Raw genomic sequence first — 19,799 nt, forward strand, 5'->3', positions numbered from 1 at the left:
AAAAAGAAACAATTCTTTGTATCACATGCATGATACTTTCTTCACCTATTTGTTCTTCAGGGCTGTAGATGAAAGGGTTCAAAAGTGAAACAACTGAGGTACAGAGCACCACAATTCCCTTGGAAAAAAAATTGTCTAAGCATTTAACATACAGGAAGATGCAGCTGCCAAAAGAGAGGGAGATACCAATCATGTGGGAAGAACATGTGGAAAATTCCTTTCTCCTCTGATTAGTTGAAGGATTTTTAGGATCATCAATGCAGTGTAGGTGTATGATATTATCACCATTACCAAAGTGAACAAGAGTGTCATTGAAGCTGAGATGAATCCCAGTGTCTCAATGGGCCTTGTTTCTCAGCAGAAGATCTGCAGGAGGGAGTAGTCTCACGGAAGAAATGATCAACAATGTTGGAAGCACAGAGTCAACATTTAGATCCAAGGGTCCATCAAAATATGAACGGATAAAGAAAATGTAGTATACCCATACAATGGATATTACTCAGTCATCAAAATAAGTGAAGTGTAGGCACATGCTACAACATGGATGAATCTTAGGAATATCATGTTGAATGAAATAAGCCAGACACAAAAAGGCAAATATTTCATGATTTTTCTTATATGAAGTATTTAGAATAAGCAAATTCTTAGAGACAAAGAGTATAATGATGGCTACAAAGGCTGGGAGAAAGGGAATGATAAAATGGTAAATGAATATAAGTTTTGTTCAGAGATGATGAAAATAATCAGGAAACAGGTAATGGTGAAAGTTACACAGTATTGTCACTGTATTAATAGCAAAGAAATATCCATGTAAAATATTTAAAATTATTTTCATGTTATATATAATTTACTAAAACTAAATATAAATCATTTGAAAAAAACAAGCAGAGAAACAAATTGATAAATTTGAAAATACAATTAATAAAATTGAAATCCTTAAAAATATAGAAGACAAAATCCACCAAGTTCAAAATGCCCATTATTCTCAAGTTCACATGGAATATTTACAAAATTGATTATAAACAGAGCATAAGATAAATTCCACTAAATTCCACGGGATGAAATTCTGAGTATGTTCTTTAATTACAATGGAATTAAGCAAGAAGTAATAACAACCAAATAAGTAGAAAGTTACTAAATGGTTAGAAATTCAGTAATATATTTCTAAGTAGACAATTGATCAAATAAGGAAATCACATGGGATGTTACAGAAAAATTTGAACTAGATGAAAACAAAAATGAAGCTTATCAAAATTATGGGATGCTTGATAAAGCTGTGGTTAGAGGAAGTTTATAGTATTAAATGTATATATTAGAAAAGACAAAAGCTAAAATCAATTATCAAATTGGTACTCTCAGTGGAACTTACTGTAGGGATGGAAATAGCTGTCTTGTCCAATAAAGCAGCCACTGCCCACAAGTATTTGCTGAACACTTAAATTGAGGCTGGTGCAAATGGGGAACTGATTATTTAATTTTAAATATTTTTAATTTGAATTTATACAACCACTTATGGCTAGTGGCTACTGCATGGGCAGCACAGATATAAATAATCTTATCAGCCACATACTCTAAAGGGGAAAATTACATCCAAAAATATTAATAGACAGATTATTGAGGTATAATTTAAGTATATAATTTCAGGATATATAAATTATGAGTTTTGGCAAGCAATCAAGATATAAAATGTTTCCATTGCTCTAAAAAGTTCCCTCATCACACTTTGTAGTCAGTCCCTTCTCTTCACCTTCAACTCTTGGAACAGTTTATAAAATTTCAGTTCCTGTAGTTCAGTTTTTATTTTTTTTTCCAGAAATATATAAATGGAATCAATTAGTCTTTTGTATCTGTCTTCTTAAACTGGACAAAATGTTTTTAAGACTCATTTGTGTTTTTCATTTATCAGTAGTTTATTCCATTTTACTGTCAAGAACTATTCCACTGTATGTATATTTCACAAATTTGTGTATCTATCCACCAAACAAATGGATTGATGTTGTTGACAATTGAGGACATTAACATAAAAATTTATTTAACACGTAAGACTCAGTACATCTGAAGAATAAAAATTTCCACCAATAAACCATTCAAAGTCTCACTTTAAAATGATTTACAATAAAGTCTAAAATAGATTCTATTGCTCATTTGAAGCAATGCAATGTTTCTTGTTGGTGCAAATCAGATGGGATATTCATGTTGCCCCCGATGGAAACTCCTAATGTTACTGTTACACAATTCACTGACTTCTCTAAGTCATTTATGTTACTCCTCTGGGATACTTTCACTACAGCTTTTTAAAAAAGTGGTTAACAGTGGTGTATTTTATTGCAAATAATTAGTGCTTTTTTAGCAGTGGTCCCTGAGCAAACATTTTATTTGTTTTATTTCAATAGACTCCCTTGAGTGTGCACTAAGTGAAAAATGATAAAATTGTAGCATTTGGAAAGTGTACAATTGGAATTGTCATATTTCTTTACTAGGAAGAGCTGCTTACCCTTTATCAGATGATTTTTTTGTTTGTTTCCAACATTTTGTCTTATTTTAGATGTATATATCTATATTTAGGTTTTGAATGAGAGCAGTCACAGTTACAACACATTTCATGGAGATAACTAAGAATAAAATTTCATAAAATGGAAACTATCTGGCATGGAAGATAGCTGTCCTTTAAAATTATGGACCTGAGTCCCAACTTTAGAGTGAATAAGGATGTGAGGGAAGTGGAAAATCTATACAGAAGAACCATATGAATACATTGCCTCTTCCCATAAAAATCATTGCTAATAAATACCCCTATTGTAATAATAAAATTTGGTCTTCAAAGTGAATGACACCATCAATTATGTTAGTACACATCTCTTCTATGCACAAAAAGGGGAAGAATAAATACAATAGATGCCAAGAAGGTAAGTCAACTATAATTTTAACTTTACTTTAAAATCAGATTTCAAAGTAGATGACCAGGAAATCAAATCCAGGGAGTTTAATTCAACTACTGACTTTAAATTTTTATAAATCTTTTTAATGGAGAGCAATTTTAAAGTGATGCATACAGTAAGTATTACAATGTATTTTATTTATATATTACTGCATTTATGTTTCACTTTCTTTGACCTTCTTTATGAACTAGCTGCTGCACTGGGTTAACTGATGGGGCAAAATAATAAGCAACTTTTCTCTGGAATTGAGATAACATCGCTCTAGGACAGACTGTTAAACCCACATTGTAACAGAAATTGGTTGACTAACTCCTAGAAAACTCCTTTTCAGATCAGGAAGAGAACAAAATGGAAGTCTTGAGATAACAAGTGTTGAAATATATATTTATATATTTGTACAACAGAAGCTTAGGACAACTTGCTTCTGATGGCTGCAAGTGTTTAGTAATTATTAAAAACATTAAAACTGGTCACTAATATATGCATTAAAATTAGTGTTTTTTTCCCAAATGATAAAAAATAATACAAGTAAAGGGTAGCAATATTAACAAGGGGAAATGCAAAAGAATAAAGATAAACAGAATGTTTGATTTTTCGGAAAATTTACTTAACCAGCCATTCCGTTTAAAAGTCCACAGATAATGCATATAAGAAATATGACTGACATGTCCACTATATAGGGTACAGAGAATTCTTTTATAGAGAAAGGATAAGATTAGTGTTATTTCTTGGATATTCAGTAGTTTTTTAAAGAATATTGAGGAAGTGAAAGGTACCAAAATTACATAGACACTTATGGGAATAAATTTCGAAAAGTTTAATTGAAAAGATAAAATATGTTATATTAAAATATTTTAGCTTTTTTTGTTTCTGTCATGTTTTGCTTTTTATTAATTGTCCTATATTCTGGAAAACAACTATTTGCATATTGATAATCAAGAAAAATAGGAATAGTAAATGGTATACGCTCAGTGATGAGAATATTCAAAAATCTATTGAAATTAGGATATTTAACAATTGAAATCCAACAGTGTCTCAGTCATTGACCAGTACAAGAATTATAATACCACCCTAAACCTTGGTTTTGAAAAATCACTCTAACCAGCATTCTAAGAGGACAAAACAACTTAGTGCCATTTGCATAGCTATAATAAAAATAATGAAACCTGGCATTAAAAATAACCTGAATCTGATAGAAAAAGGAGAACAGATAAAATAGAATTACTTATTTTTTCTTAGATTTGGTTTGAATTTAACCACAGTTAAATTTCTTTTCTAATTATTTTGATTTGGAATATCCTCTATTATTTCTTGAAAATATTATACTAAGTTTTAAAGGTACTTAATGAATAAATAAATAAAAATAAGCTAACATTTATGTTAGATATATGCAGAAATAATTTAATTAATTGCTATGAAAGGCTAAAATGTTTTTATCCTGTGTGAATTAAAATAAATTAACAACTTTTTATGAACAAAGGACTGAGTTGCAATGAAAATAATACGGGAAAAGATGTCAAGAAGTATGATAAATGAGGAAATTCTATGGAGATTAATTTTGAACAAAGTATCAAAAATGAAACCTTAATGGTTTATAGGTAAAAAAATTTTATTCAAATCAATTTTCTGTAAACATAAATTGAAAAAATGTTTTAAATAATTGTGTGCTTCTATTTAGAATCTACATGAAGAGTAATGTCCATTTGGAAATTATTGGCTAAAATGCACACTGGCAAAAAAATATATAGGCATAGGGAAAAAAATTTTGAGGACCATTATAAAAAGAACTAAGGATTTGGGAGGGATTTTGAGTTGACCAGTGGCATGTATTTATGTCACCTGCTATTTCAAACTGGATAAACCATTTAAAAATGGGTATGTTTGAGAATATATGTCACTCTCTGTTTTAGGTAAATGTGTGTGTGTGTGTGTTTGTGTGTGTGTAGATATTTATCATCTTGTTCTCTTTTTTCAATATAGATTTGATAAGGGTCACAAAAGAGAAATGAAGAACCAGTCAATGGAAATACAGTTCATTCTGGTAGGTCTGACAGATGACCCACAACTGCAAATTGTGATTTTCTTGTTTGTCTTTCTCAGCTACACATTGAGCCTGATGGGGAATTTAACTATTATCCTTCTCACCCTGTTGGATCCCCGTCTCAAGACCCCAATGTATTTCTTTCTCAGAAATTTCTCCTTTTTGGAAATCATATTCACAACAGTGTGCATTCCCAGATTCCTGATGACCATTGCGACTAGAGACAAAACCATTTCTTATAATAATTGTGCAGCTCAATTATTTTTTATCCTTTTACTGGGAGTTACAGAATTTTACCTTCTGGCTGCCATGTCCTATGACCGCTATGTGGCCATCTGCAAACCACTGCATTACCCAATCATCATGAACAGCAAAGTGTGCTACCAACTTGTACTCAGCTCTTGGGTAACTGGATTCCTAATCATCTTTCCCCCATTGGTCATGGGACTGAAATTGGATTTCTGTGCTTCCAGAGTCATTGACCACTTTATGTGTGAAACTTCTCCTATCCTGCAGATATCCTGCACAGATACACAGGTCCTAGAATTGATGTCTTTTATCTTAGCTGTGGTGACACTTGTGGTCACTATGGTGTTGGTGATTCTCTCTTACACTTACATCATTAAGACTATTCTGAAATTCCTCTCTGCACAGCAAAGAACCAAAGCTTTTTCCACCTGTACTTCCCATATGATTGTTGTCTCCTTGACTTATGGTAGCTGTATCTTCATGTATATCAAACCATCTGCAAAAGAAAGAGTGACTGTGTCCAAAGGTGTAGCTTTGCTCTATACCTCAGTGGCCCCTTTACTAAATCCATTCATTTACACTCTGAGGAACCAGCAGGTCAAAGAAGTCTTCAGAGATGTCCTACAAAAGATGGTGTATTTTTCAAATAAATGATTTTAAATATATGATACAAATTACAACTGTAAAATAAAAACAAAAGAAATTCACATTTGTTCTGATTCTGTTTATGTAGCTCATCAGTTATCTCATGCATGAGATTCTTTCAAAGAAGCTTTTAGCTCAGTTCCAACCTTATATTCTATTCTTGTTGAAGAATTCTACCTTGCTGCAGTAAACTCACTTGCTTCAATTCTTTAATCCAAATTTTATATATCATCTCCCCTAGTCACTTTAGTACACAGTGACCAAGACTTAGCTGAAAATGTGCCCTATAAATGTAGTGTGCTTCCTGTCATTTGTTAATTACACTGATATGCATTTATTAAATATCTTGCTCACTCCATAGGTTGTGAGAGGTTCAATCCCTATCTTTAACAAGTTGGATTTGCCTAAAGGAAGTAAACACATAAATCTGAAACAGCCTTATTTTTTTATCTGTATTTATCCTTCATTGCTTATAAAAATCTCTTCTTCATTTTATGAAGGCCTGATTTATGCCTTTAAACTGTAAAGTTATAGCATCATTTGATTTTCAATATGACGATGCCATTTCATGTATTCATTTTTCCCCTGAGGAAACCTAGGCCTGATCCTAGGTTACTTTCCTCAGACCGTGCACAGTCAGTGGTTTAGCAGTTTCATTGCAAGGAAAACCAGAATATCTTCATTTTTTTCACCATTTTCATCTTCATTGTTACTGTTATTATCACATTTCTAAGACTCTATTGTAAATAAAATTGATTTAAATTATGCGTTGCCATCAAAGATGTCGCTACAACCTGTATTTATTCAAAATGTGATTTAAAGTATTATAGAAAAGTCAGAAAAATATTATTTCCCACAATGCAATATTAAGTTCTAATTTGTGTTCAATTCATTACTGTTTAGTTTTTGCATGGCCTTGATAGCAAGTAATTATGATTCTGTTTCAACTACAGGGTCAAATTTATACCCTGAAAATTAAAGATGTGTTTTAAAATTCACTGTTAAATCTTACTGCAGTTTCCAAGTGTAAAGTTTTTTTATAGCTAATATTCAGTTTTGAGATGGAAAGATCATTGTACAATATCATGATTATGGAAAGGAAAGCATTAACAGCAAGTATGTAGCAAGACCCTAAGGGCTCTACAGGTCCGATTCTTATGTGAGCTTGTAAATGCTTTCATTGGGGTAAAAGATGGGCTATTTAGTTCACAGTTTCTCAACCTCAATGCTATTAAGATTTGGGGCCTAATAATTCTTTATTCCAGGTGACTGTATTTTCAACAAAGAGTGCTGAAAAAATTGACTATTCATAGGCAAAACTTTCATCTGTGACCCATACCCCATACAAAATTTAACTCAAAATGGATCACTGATGCAAGTTTGAAATCTAAAATCATAAAAATTATGTAGAAAACATAAGAGAAAATCTTTGTTACCTTGGATTAAGTAAACCATGTTCCACAAAAGAAAAATAAGTTGAACACTATGAAAATTCTGAACATCTGCTCTTTAAAAGACATTGATAAATGAGTGAAAGAACAAGCATCAGACTGGGGAAAATATTCACAAATCACACACCTTGAAAAAAGATTTTTCTATAAAACATAAGAAATGTTAAAAATAATTAATGAAAAGCAAACAGCCAACATAAAAAATGGTAAAAATTATATAGTTTACAAGAAAAAATATAAAAACAGCAAATAAACATTAAAAAAGGTGATCAAATCATTAATTATTATGGGATACACTATATACCATGTATAAAGTTAAAAATAAAAATATTACCATACCAAGTTTTGGCACAGATGCAGAGAACTGAAACTCACATAAACTACAGGTGAGATTGTAAAATTCTACAACCACTTTGGAAAATAGTTTGGCAATTTTTTAAAAGTTAAAAATATACATACCATATAATTCAGCCACTGCACTTCTAGTTATTTTACCAAGAAAAAGAATAGCATATGACCACCATGTGACATTTGGCTTAAAGTCAAATGTCCATAACAGCTTTATAGGTAATAGCCAAAAGCTGGCAGGACCTTACTGCCCATCACCAGGTGAATGAATAAACAAGCTGTGATATGTTGATAAGAGTGACTACTAGTTAGCAATGAAAGAAAATGAACTATATATAAGGTAATAACATTGGTGAATATTAAAATAATTGGGCTGAGTAAAAGAAGTACAGGAAAAGTAATACTCTATTATTCCCTTCATATAATATTCTAGAAATTGCTAACCAATCTTTTAAAAATCAAATAAGTGGTTGCTGAAGAAGGGAGGCAGAGGGGTGTTAAGAGGAGGTTGCAAAGTTTCAAAAGGAAAATCTTGGTGGTGATAGGCACGTTGATTACCTTGATTGTGATTATGGTTTTAGTTTTATATAATCATTAGGAAATGTGAACAATTTTATATACTTATCAAAGTTTATTACATTATACCCTGTATATAAATGCAATTCATAGTATACCCTACCTCAATAAAGTTTGAAAAAGTGTATTAACACAAAATGAATTATCTTGGTGAATAAATACTACATATAATAAATATGACTTTTGTCTATTTGACCCCAAGTGTTTTTTTTTTTCAAATTTACTTATAAAATAAGTCAACATAGTGTCAATATAGAAATCATGACACAAGGTTTGTTTCTCAAGTCAAGTCTTTGTCTGTTCCCAGTTCCTTTTCCACCTAGGATAATTGCATTACATTTTTCTGACCCAAGGAAATAATGCACAGTCTCCTCCACTTTGTCAGCACTAGCATGGGTCTGCAAATTCAATACTTCAGCAAGCATCCAGCCACGAACAATACATTTTCTTTACACAAGTATTCCTTCCATTAACTTGGCATCAGGGAGATGGTAGAACTACATCTCTTCCCTACCCTACTCCTTTGTTCATGACAATAAGGTTAATACTTCTACCTTTTCGTAAACTGCATTAAATGCATCTGGCTCATGTTCTTGGTGATTATATTTAGATTCTGATATCCTATGCATTGTCTGTAGGTTGTTAGTGCAACAGAGAACTCTCACTTGGTTTTCAAATCCATAGCTACTTTTGTTTATTACTAAAGTAATGATCCTTATTTTCATTGAATGATTCTCAGAATCCTCTCAGACTCTTAAAGAATATTTTTTCCAGTGATCTACTCCCATCATTCTCTTTCCTTTTCTTTTGATAGCTTCATGTTGAAGCCTATTATGCCCTTAAAAACAGGATCATTGTTTGGATCATGGAAATGGCAACCCTAAATGAACCGTTTTAACTATGAACAATGGTCACACTCTTTAAATGTGTTTTATGATAACTCTGTAGATAATTAGGAAGTCTGCCTAGAGTTTGTGAAGACATAGGGCAAACACAAATCTCTGTCCTAGAATGTCGAGTTCACTTAGGCTTAGCAGAATGACCAACTAAACTGAAAAGGACCTCTAGAGTTTTACTATTTGAAACTTCAATTCCTCATGGTTAATGGGTTTTAGCAGCTATAATGTTGTAAGTATTCTGAAATAAAGGAAAGTTTATAAAGGAAAATGTTGCTGACTCTAAAACTCTTCAGGTTTTCTGTTACAGTTTCAAATTCAGATGTATATCTTCTGTAGTAAGGAATAGAAGGATATCTCTCTCTTTCTCTGATCATTGGACTTGAAATATTAATATCAAAGAGCATATAGGCCCTTCTCACTTTTAAAACTGCAAGTTCTAAGAGCCTTGTAATTGTTTGCTGAGGTAATGAATGAATGAATGAATATTTTTCATTCTTTTCAGGGGTTTGGGATTTGTTGATTCAAAATAATTTATCCAAGAGCACTTCCTAATAGAGGTCTTCTTCTCCCTAGGGCATAAATGTTGAGCCTTTACTATCTGGACCTGTTCTTGATTTATGGCAAAACTAAATTTCTTTCTAGTGAAATAACTAATTGCCCTAACTTTAATATATGTTCACCCAATTCTTCCCTCAATCAGAAACTTAGTTTCTATTTCCTGTAGAACTGGGCTTTCCAGTGCATGAATGAATTTCTAGAATTAAGCATTTATGTCATCCAGGAACTTCAAAGAGTGTCATGTACAATGGGAGTAAGTCAAACAAGAAGGAGCAAAAATCATTTCTTCTAATCCTGTTCATAATACTGACATCATTCTTTTGACAGGGCCAGTGGTGCCATATTTGCAACTTCTGAGACCCTGCCTTTGGTTATTTTCAATGAATCTTCAGTAAATTGCCTGTCGTCAACTCAGTAGTATCATGATGTTCTTAGCTGTACTCTAAGTGCAGAGAGCCCTTCACTATATGGTTCCAATTTTCAGTTTGCCAATGAGGGGACTTTGTGTAAAATGTGGAAACTGGAAGAGAAACAGTAGCTATTACTCTACAGGGATGTTTTAACCAAACTGTTGAGCAGAGATGAGATTCACAGACTCAGCAAGTCTTTTAGCACTGTCCACTTCACTGCTAAGACTATTGGCAGGAACTTTCTCAGAAATTACTGTCAGTCTCTGCCTTTTCCTCTAATCTTTTCTGAAACATTTTCTTCAAGACTTCAACCTGGGAGGTTTGATATTAGTTTCCCCATACTTCTTTATGGGGCTCAAATATTTTGCAGCCACTTTACTGATTTTGCTCCCACAGCTCTTCCAGCAATCTTAAAAGCTCTAATTCCTATACTATACCCATAATTCCCAGAGCACTTTGAGCAGTTTGGTTTCCTGACTGAACCCTGAGTGATACAAGACCAAATAGACTTATTCATGACGAGGTTACCAAAGATAGATGGAGATGGAGGATGGAGATGAAAGACTGTACTATGGCAATTTTTTTATGGGTGAAAATCTAAAATATATGAGTTACTAGTACATAATAGAAAAGAAGTTGAGTCTTGGAGTTTGTTGCATAAAACTGAGTATAGAATCAGTCAGGTTGGGTCCCAGTTGTGGCCTTGAGATGTGAAAGTTGTTCCTGCACATATATCCTTTTCCACTAGGGACAATCCCTAAATTGCTTAAAACTCTGCCTAGGAAAATCCCTCCCTGCCTTGAGGGAGGAATAGAGTCACCAGTACGTAAGAGAAATAACCACTTCCAACTAATACCACTTAGACAGATAATTTATTTCAAAAGTGCATTATAGGAAGATAGAAGAATTCAGGGATTTTCATTCAGAATGCAGAATGTACTCAGTTTTTACTCTGTACAGAGTGAATTACTGAGTGTCCTGGAGAGATTTCTCGGAGGAAAAGGCAACTAAAGCATTGGGATAAACAAGGAAAACTGGCTTTGTTAAAAAAAAAAAAAGACACCGGAAATTTTTCTAAATCATATCACTGGAAAAGAATGAGGTATAGATGTGTGCAATAACATTGGTGGACCTCAAAAACATTGAGTTGAGCAAGAGAAGCCATACATATAATTCATGCTATGTGATTCACTTTATAAGAAATTCCAGAGAAGGAAAAAGTAATCTATAGTGACTGAAACAACATCGGAGAGTGCCTGGGTCTAATGGCAAAGGTAGAAATGGGTGGGAAAAGGAAAAAGAAACTATTTGGAAAGGTGAGAATTTTCCTTAAATTGTTAAATGGTTGTATATATTTGTTCAAAATGCATTGTTTTAAAATGATGGCATGCTATTGTATGCAAGGTATACACTGATAAACGTAAATAAAATGGCAAAGTGCAGGATTAGGAAATTTGCAGTTTGCAAATTGTTTCATATATATGGAAACATCCCACAAACCAGATATAAATAAATTATACCTTGAATTTATGTCATGGGTAACATCATTTGTAGACTTAAGAGAATATAAAGCAATTAAAGCAATTACAATAAAAGCCTGGAGTTCTATTAAAAGCCTGGAGTTACTACAGAAAGCAAAATTGACAGTGTTTGCAAATACCATATTCATTGAGATAGATTTCTTATTCCTTTGCATATTTTATACCCCTGATTACAATTCCCTCGAAGTTTTTTTTTCCTTTTTCTTATTCTAGGTTCAGCATAAGTGATGGCCCTCTTGGGAGGCTCTTTGATCTTTAAAATTAACCATATTTTCTTCCCCCTTTCTATCATAAATATTAATTATATAATATAATAATTATCAGTTTCTGTGCCTCTGACACCATTTTAGTAATGTACACTTTTTAACTGCAGACACAAGTAGCAAAAGACACTTGGCAATTAAAGCTATGTGTTTAAATAATTATGTAATAATTATTTAAAATATCCAATGACCTAAATAATTGAGGGTATCTAACAGATTTCATTCTTAAAAGGCATTCAGTATATAAAGGTGAATCATTTATGAGAAGGTATATTTCTATGCAAAGGTGTAATTTAGAATTCTGTGTTGGAGAAGCCAGTTCACTACTAATGAATAGGAAGACCTACTCAGAAAGGCGAACATGGAGGAGTGAGATTTGAGAAGTGATGTCTGTCTGCCTAATGCAAAAGGAGCCTAGATTCAGTTATCTCATTCAATAACATGTTATTTAGGCCAAAATTTTTACTCACTCTTGTGAAAACAGCAAAATCTTTGAAGCATGCCACTAAGGGCTTCTTTCACCTGCTGGTTCCTTAGGGTATAAATGAAGGGATTCAGTAAAGGAGCAACGGAGGTATTGAGCACAGCTACACCTTTTGTTAAAGTCACCCTTTCCTTTGCTGATGGTTTCATGTACATAAAAATACAACTCCCATAAGTAATAGAGACGACAACCATGTGTGAGGAACAGGTGGAGAAGGCCTTTGCTTGTTGTTGAGTGGAAGGGAATTTTAGAATGGTTTTGATGATGTACGTGTAGGAGAGGACCACTAACAACAACGTGACCACAAGTGTTATCACGGCTAAGACAAAAGCCATCAATTCAATGACACGAGTGTCTGTGCAAGAGATCTGGAGGATAGGAGAAGAGTCACATAGGAAGTGGTCAATAGTTCTGGAGGCACAGAAATTCAATTTCAGTCCCAAAACCAAAGGGGGAAAGATGATTAGGAATCCCGTTACCCAAGAGCTGAGTACAAGTTGGTAGCAGACTTTACTGTTCATGATGATTGGGTAATGCAGCGGTTTGCAGATGGCCACATAGCGGTCGTAAGACATGGCAGCCAGAAGGTAAAATTCTGTAACTCCTAATAAAAGAAAAAAGAATAATTGAGTTGCACAACTATTATAGGAAATTGTTTTGTCTCCAGTCAGAATGGTTATCAAGAACCGTGGAATGCCAACTGTTGTGAATGAAATTTCTAAGAAGGAGAAATTTCTGAGGAAGAAATACATTGGAGTCTTGAGGCGTGGATCCAGCAGCGTGAGCAGGATGATGATGAAGTTCCCCATCAGGCTTAACACATAGTTGAGAAGGAAAAAGAGGAAAATTACAATTTGCAGCGGAGGGTCTTCTGTCAGTCCAAGCAGAATAAACTCTATCTCCATTGATTGGTTCTTCATTTCCTTTTTGTCCTATCAAATCTAAAGAAAATAAAAACAAGTATTACAAAATGAACTATTTTATTTACTTTCTCAACCATGGAAAGACCTATATTTTCAAATTCACCTATGTGCAAATATTTTCACGAATCAATTTAGAGTTTATCAAAATGAACGTGTCCCCCAATTCATCATCTGTCTTTATAAGAATGTTGACAGATTGTTCCCTTGTCTAGACTTCAATAAATTCTATTTAACACTGAGCAGGGAGTGTATCAGTCATTTGAAATTTTGCTCAGTAATTGATCTACCACCCATCTTGCAAAGAAATACCCAATGGAGTATTTAAATATATCCTGTGTTCTGATTTCTGAATTTAGTGGTTTATAAAATAATTTGTTGATTCTATTTACTTTTCTCCAATTTTCATTTCACATTTCCTTTTCTTACTTTTGTATGAGTCACTTTGATTCAGTTTTCCTAACTACATCTGTTTGCTTTTTCATCCTAACTCCATGCACTTGTTGCTTTTCCAATGGCTTTTATATACAGTACTTTGAAAACTTCACAGTATATTATTAATAATGGCTCAAATCTGTATGACTTAGGAAATGAAACACACAAAACACAAATAGAAATCAAAACATTGATCTCTATGGTTTATCTTCTTTTTTAGCTTATTACATTAATAATGGTCTTATATGATTTTTTTATGGTTGTGCAAATTACCTTAAGGGAACAAAAGTTTTAGTTTGAAATACATGTTATAAAGAACTAGTTGCAGTTCTTGTCACTAAATAATGCTGTAGCAATTTTCCATAGTTAGTACTTATAATTTGTTTTTCTTTAATCATTTTCTTTGTATATAAACAAAGCTTATTGGTCTTATCCAATTTTCAGGATTGTCAGGCAATATTCAAAAGTCTTACTTTTATTTTCTTTTTTCCTCTTTCTTTCATATAAGCCATAATGGAAAAAAAAATGCCACATTAAGTTATTTTCCCTTATCCATTAAAATTGTTCAAGTAAGCTCTCTGATTTTCTAGACAACTTGATTTTAGTCTTTTTTCCCAAATATTCTTAAAAAAGGTACTGGATCTCTAGAATTGCTCAATGTATTGGATTATTATCCCCCAGTCTTTAGATATATATGTATTTCATGAATAACATATTGCTTCTTGCATTTCAGGACAAAATATTTATGTTTTTATTATCCCTGGAGTTTTTTCATGTAGTCATTTTTCTCATATTGTAATGAAATGTAAATCTACATTTTTTATACACTGCATGTGAATTTTCATGATGTGATGAACTAAATATAACTAGAAAAGAAATTGTCTTTTTATAGTTTCATCCTAATTTTTTACTAATCACAATCTTCTTAGTTTGGTAAACACATTAATTGTCTTTAATCTCAAACTGGGTATTAACATGTTTGTTTAAAACAGGATAAGCAGCTATGATTTTTAAATATATTCCTCAAATGAAGCCATGGATCAATGTATATAGCTAAGTTATCACAGGACTTATTAAGTATTCACAAGCATTTATTATTATGTACATCTGCCCTTGTCCTCTGTAGGACTCCTACTTTTACTCTACTCCTGATTTGATAGTGAACTTTTAGAAATAAGCTAATAATGTTCTGTTAACCACAATGCCTGAAGCTCTAAAATTAGATTTCCTTAAAATCTAAAGATAGCAGCTCTCTAAATTTCCCTCTATTATTCATCTACCACAAGTCTGAGTCTTTGAGATGGAAAAGAAAATGAACTAGAGTCATTTGTATATTAAAAAATAAATACTCATGATTTTATACTTACATTTTATGCATTCTTTTCTAAAACTGGATAAGAATATTTTTTTCACCATCAAAAGGAATAGATCAATTGGGACAATTTAAGGGAAAACATAATTCCCTGACTTTGGCTTCCAATTTCTCCTATAACTTCTTATTCAGAAATAGGTAAGTTAAAATTACAAACTGACTTACCTTTCACAGGATATTTTAGGATTCATTTTTCTATTATGCTGCATCATAGAATATATGGGCAAACTAAATTAGGAGTGATTATAATAATTTCAGGACATTATTCAATTATTAAAAATAAGTTATATACCAATGCTATCCTCAGAAGTATTTAAGTAAAAAATGAATTGTGACAATTATTTAGTTTTCAAATAATTTCCCTCTTTCACTTCATTCCCCTTCGCTACATAAAACAAAATCTGAGTAAAAAGAAGCCTATTGTATCGCTATCATTCTTTCCAGCTAGGTTAAATTTTCTTAATTTTTTCTTAATCTTTAACTAGAAGTTTTATAGCAAAGATCAAAACTTAGAAAAACATACCTTTATAGAAATTAAATATATCCCATGATTCTAATTAAGGTACAGTTTTATCTTTTTGCTCAACAAATACACAAGGGAATTTACTAAAATTGCTAAACAAAATAATAGAAAAAAAATTTCCCTAGACACAGGTATTCTGATTGTGTTAATTATTTACAAAAAAAATCAATTTCTCTAAATCATTTAGGAAAAAAAACAACTTGAAGGAACTGTATCCCAAATGACATTGTTTAATTTTTTTTTTAACGTAGGAAACATGTAGCAAGAGTATCAGTAGCTTCCCAGTCATAAGTCAATATGGGAAATCTGCTGGAATTCTTTTCTCCAAGGAGAAATTTCTCTTACTTTCACTAAAAAATATAATTAGGAGGTCTATAGTAGGTGTTCTAGTTTGCTAATGCTGCAGGAATACAAAACACCAGAGATGGATTGGCTTTTATAAAAGGGAGTTTATTTGGTTACACAGTTACAGTCTTAAGGCCATAAAGTGTCCAAGGTAACACATCAGCAATCGGGTACCTTCACTGGAGGATGGCCAATGGTGTTTGGAAAACCTCTGTTAGCTGGAAAGGCATGTGGCTGGTGTCTGCTCCAAAGTTCTGGGTTCAGAATGGCTTTTTCCCAGGACATTCCTCTCTAGGCTGCAGTTCCTCAAAAATGTCACTCTTAGTTGCTCTTGGGGTATTTGTCCTCTCTTAGCAAAAGTCTGCTTTCAATGGTCATCTTCAAACTGTCTCTCATCTGCAGCTACTCTCTCAGCTCCTGCGCATTCTTCTGAGTGTCCCTCTTGGCTCTAGCTCCTCTTCAAAATGTCACTCACAGCTGCACTGAGTTTATTCCGTTTGTCAGCTCATTTATATGGCTCCACTGATCAAGGCCCACCCTGAATGGGTGGTGCCACATGTCCATGGAAATATCTCATCAACCCACAGTTGGTTGGGGTGCATCTCCATGGAAACACTCGAAGAATTACAATCTAATTAACACTGATAGGTCTGCCCACGCAAGATTACATCAAAGATAATGGTGTTTGGGGGGACACAATACATTTAAACTGGCACAGTAGGCATGAATAATGCAAAGAGATTCTCTTAAATTGAGGGATTTAATTCTGAGATATTGTTTGAATAATCTATTGTAATGGGTTTGGTTGTTTATAACTGCATGCTTCATTTTGGAATATGGAAAAATCTCTAGTGGTGCATCTGATTTGTGACTTACCAGCCTGTGCAGGGTAAATCAAATATTTGAAATATCTGAATTGTATTGTTATGAAAAAGTATACCTGAATTTAGTAAAAGGGATTGTTACATATAATATCTTGGGAACTTTCTCTAAAATGTTATTAAATACAGTTCCCTTTAAAGTATTACTTTATCATGACCTAAAACAGAAAGTCATTAAAAGCAAGTGCAAAAGCATGTTACTAGTGTTTGAATTTGAATTGAAATGCCTTTCTGCTGTATATTCTTAAGGAAGCTTCGAGTGTACTATAGGAATTCAGAGTTGAAAGATAGCCCAAACACATTTCTCTTAAAAGAAACACATCAGAGCAACTCCTTGTAAAAATTATCCTTACTTCCCTGATATGCCTTTGAATCTTTGTCGAAAAAACATCAGTTAGCTACATAAATGTGATCTATATCTGGTATTTATTCTCTTCCATTCATCTGTCTACTTGGGACAATACTGCTCTGTGTTGATTAACTTTCTTTAAGTATTAAATTGAGGTGTTTTTAGGCTTTGAAACTTGTTCTTTTCCAATGGTGTTTTGCCTATTCTAGGTCCTTTGATTTTCTGTGTGAATTTAAGAACCAGATTGTCAATTTTTCTAAAAAAAAAAAGCCTTCAGGTAGTCTGATGGAGATTGCAATTAATCTCTAGATATTTCAGGAGAACTGACATCTGAAAAATATTAAGTCTTCTGATCCATGAATTTATGATATTACTTCATTTATTTAGATCTTCTTAATGTCTCACAGAAATTTGTGGTTTTCAGTATCCAGCTCTTCCATATCTTTTGTGATTTTTTTCCCCAGACATTTCAAGTTTTCTTTTCTTACTTTATTGAAAATGGCATTTAAAAATTGATTTCTACTTTTCATCGATAGAATATAGAAATAAAATTAATTTTTGCATTGATCTCCTTATCCCAAAAACTTGATGAACTCATTATTGGTTCCAATGACATTTTCGTAGATACCACTGGATTTTCTATATTGATGATAATGTCTGTGAATAAAGACAATTTCATTTTCAATTATGGATACGTTTTATTTCAGCACTGAACAGTGATATGAGCTATAGTTTATTGCTAGATGTCCCTCCTTCATCAAGTTGAGCATTTTCCTTCTATTCCTAGTTTTCTCTGAATTTTCCTCAGTGACGGGTATTGAATTATATCAAATGATTTCTCTGTGTCTGTAATTTAAATGATCAATTTTTCATGTATTTTAATGCAGTGAATTAAATAGATTTGTTTTCTGGTGTTAATCCAACAAGGTATTCACCAAAGAAACCCTTTGTCATGATGTATTATCTTTTCTATGTATTCTTAGATGCAATTTGATAAATACTGTTTAGAATTTGTGTATATATATTCATGAAGGATATTGGTCTGTACTTTTATTTTCTTTTTAATGCCTTCGTCTAGTTTTGGCATCAGTGTTAATGCTGGCCTCATAGAATGAATTGAGAAGTATTCCTTTCTTTTCAATTTTTTGCAATAATGTGCATATAATTGGTATTAATTTTAATAAAAAAATTTGGTAGAATTCACAAGTGAAATCATTTATATCTAGCTTTTTTGTGGGAAGGTTTTTAACTATGAATCAATTAATATGGGACTATTCAGTTACCTACCTAGAACCTCAAAAGCATCAAAAATGAAGGTAAAAGATGACATTATGCAGAATAAAAACTGAGAGCATCTATTATCAGCAAACATAATAAAACACATAGGCTAAACAGAATTTTACAGCCAGAATGAAAAGATTCTCAGGTGGAAATGCAGAAATGGAGAGTAATGAAATTGTGCTAAAATTATAGCATTATCAAAGAATTGGTAATAGTAATAATTTACATTAAAAAACAATTGGCTTAAGATATGTTGTGTGATATTTTTGGCAAGCATTAAAATATAAAATTGAACAATAAACAACAGGAATTATTCAAAAAGAAGACAAGAGAGGAGAAAGAAAATAGTATATAACCGATGGTTGAAGTAGAAAAAGAGTAAGAAGGTGTGTATGCCCCAAATGTATTAGTAGTTATTTTAAATGAACCAAATACATCAATTTACATATAAGATTATTTAATAGAGATCTATGAACTCTTAATGACTAAAACACTGAGAGAAGCTTCATAAAGTCATAAGGACAAACACTGGCAATATCAAGATCCAGAAACAGACTATTAATATCCTAGAAACCTTTCTCCTGCCTTTTTCCAAACATTAGACCCTATCACATTAGCCTGATTTTAACACTGCATTTACTATTTCAATTAGCGTAATCTGCCTGCATTTCTTAATACAGCTTTTCTACATCCATTTTTATGTATGAGGTTCCTCCGTATAATTGCATATATTGTACCTTTTTCATTCTTATTCTTGTAAAATGTTCCAGTTTTTTAATATATCCCAAATTATTTGTTTGACTGATGTGGGGAATTTGGATAGTTTCCAATTTTTTTTTTGTTATAGAAAGAAATGAAACTATAAATATTTCTTTTGTGTTAAGATATTGTATTTTTCTATTAGGTAAAAACATAGAAATGGAAACAAGGTGAGAAAGTATATGTGTATAATCAGATTTAATAGACACTACCAATTTTTCATAGTTGGTATACCAATTGCCATATTAACCAACAATGTATGACATTCCTTGATGGTCCACAAGTAGTTATAACTACATGGTATTAGATATATTTTTGTACCATTTTTTTTAAGAATGAAAAGGGATTTTTTTGGTGAATAATAAAAAGATAGTAAAAAGAAAAATAAAATGTCATACAATACAATAGTAAGGACAGAAAACAATACCACTACCAAGAATCCCATATCCCTGCCCTATAATCCCCTCTAATACACATTTAGCTTTGGTATATTGCCTTTGTTAATGGAAGCATATTACAATGTTACTATT

At 32.3% G+C, this 19,799-nt stretch overlaps 2 protein-coding genes across 2 annotated transcripts; one reads left to right on the forward strand and one right to left on the reverse strand.

Moving 5' to 3' along the window:
* The first annotated feature begins 4,944 nt into the window (after positions 1-4,944).
* LOC119541819 (olfactory receptor 6C6) lies at positions 4,945-5,883 on the forward strand. The gene has a single exon (XM_037846097.1). The coding sequence runs from the start codon at positions 4,945-4,947 to the stop codon at positions 5,881-5,883; it is 939 nt and encodes a 312-aa protein (XP_037702025.1).
* A 6,499-nt stretch (positions 5,884-12,382) lies between these two features.
* Positions 12,383-18,641, reverse strand: LOC119542752 (olfactory receptor 6C6-like). The gene is made up of 2 exons (XM_037847418.1): positions 18,618-18,641; positions 12,383-13,336 (listed from the first exon to the last, which is right to left on the reverse strand). Exon 2 carries the CDS (start codon positions 13,322-13,324, stop codon positions 12,383-12,385), a length of 942 nt encoding a protein of 313 aa, XP_037703346.1. The 5' UTR covers positions 13,325-13,336; positions 18,618-18,641.
* Between the last annotated feature and the right edge of the window lie 1,158 nt (positions 18,642-19,799).

Source organism: Choloepus didactylus, chromosome 8 (assembly GCF_015220235.1).
Source record: "Choloepus didactylus isolate mChoDid1 chromosome 8, mChoDid1.pri, whole genome shotgun sequence".
Classification (NCBI taxonomy): Eukaryota; Metazoa; Chordata; class Mammalia; order Pilosa; family Megalonychidae; genus Choloepus; species Choloepus didactylus.

Bases quoted from the DNA above. Each gene is read 5' to 3' on its own strand.
- LOC119541819 (XM_037846097.1), top strand. From the start codon at position 4,945: ATGAAGAACCAGTCAATGGAAATACAGTTCATTCTGGTAGGTCTGACA.
- LOC119542752 (XM_037847418.1), bottom strand. From the start codon at position 13,324: ATGAAGAACCAATCAATGGAGATAGAGTTTATTCTGCTTGGACTGACA.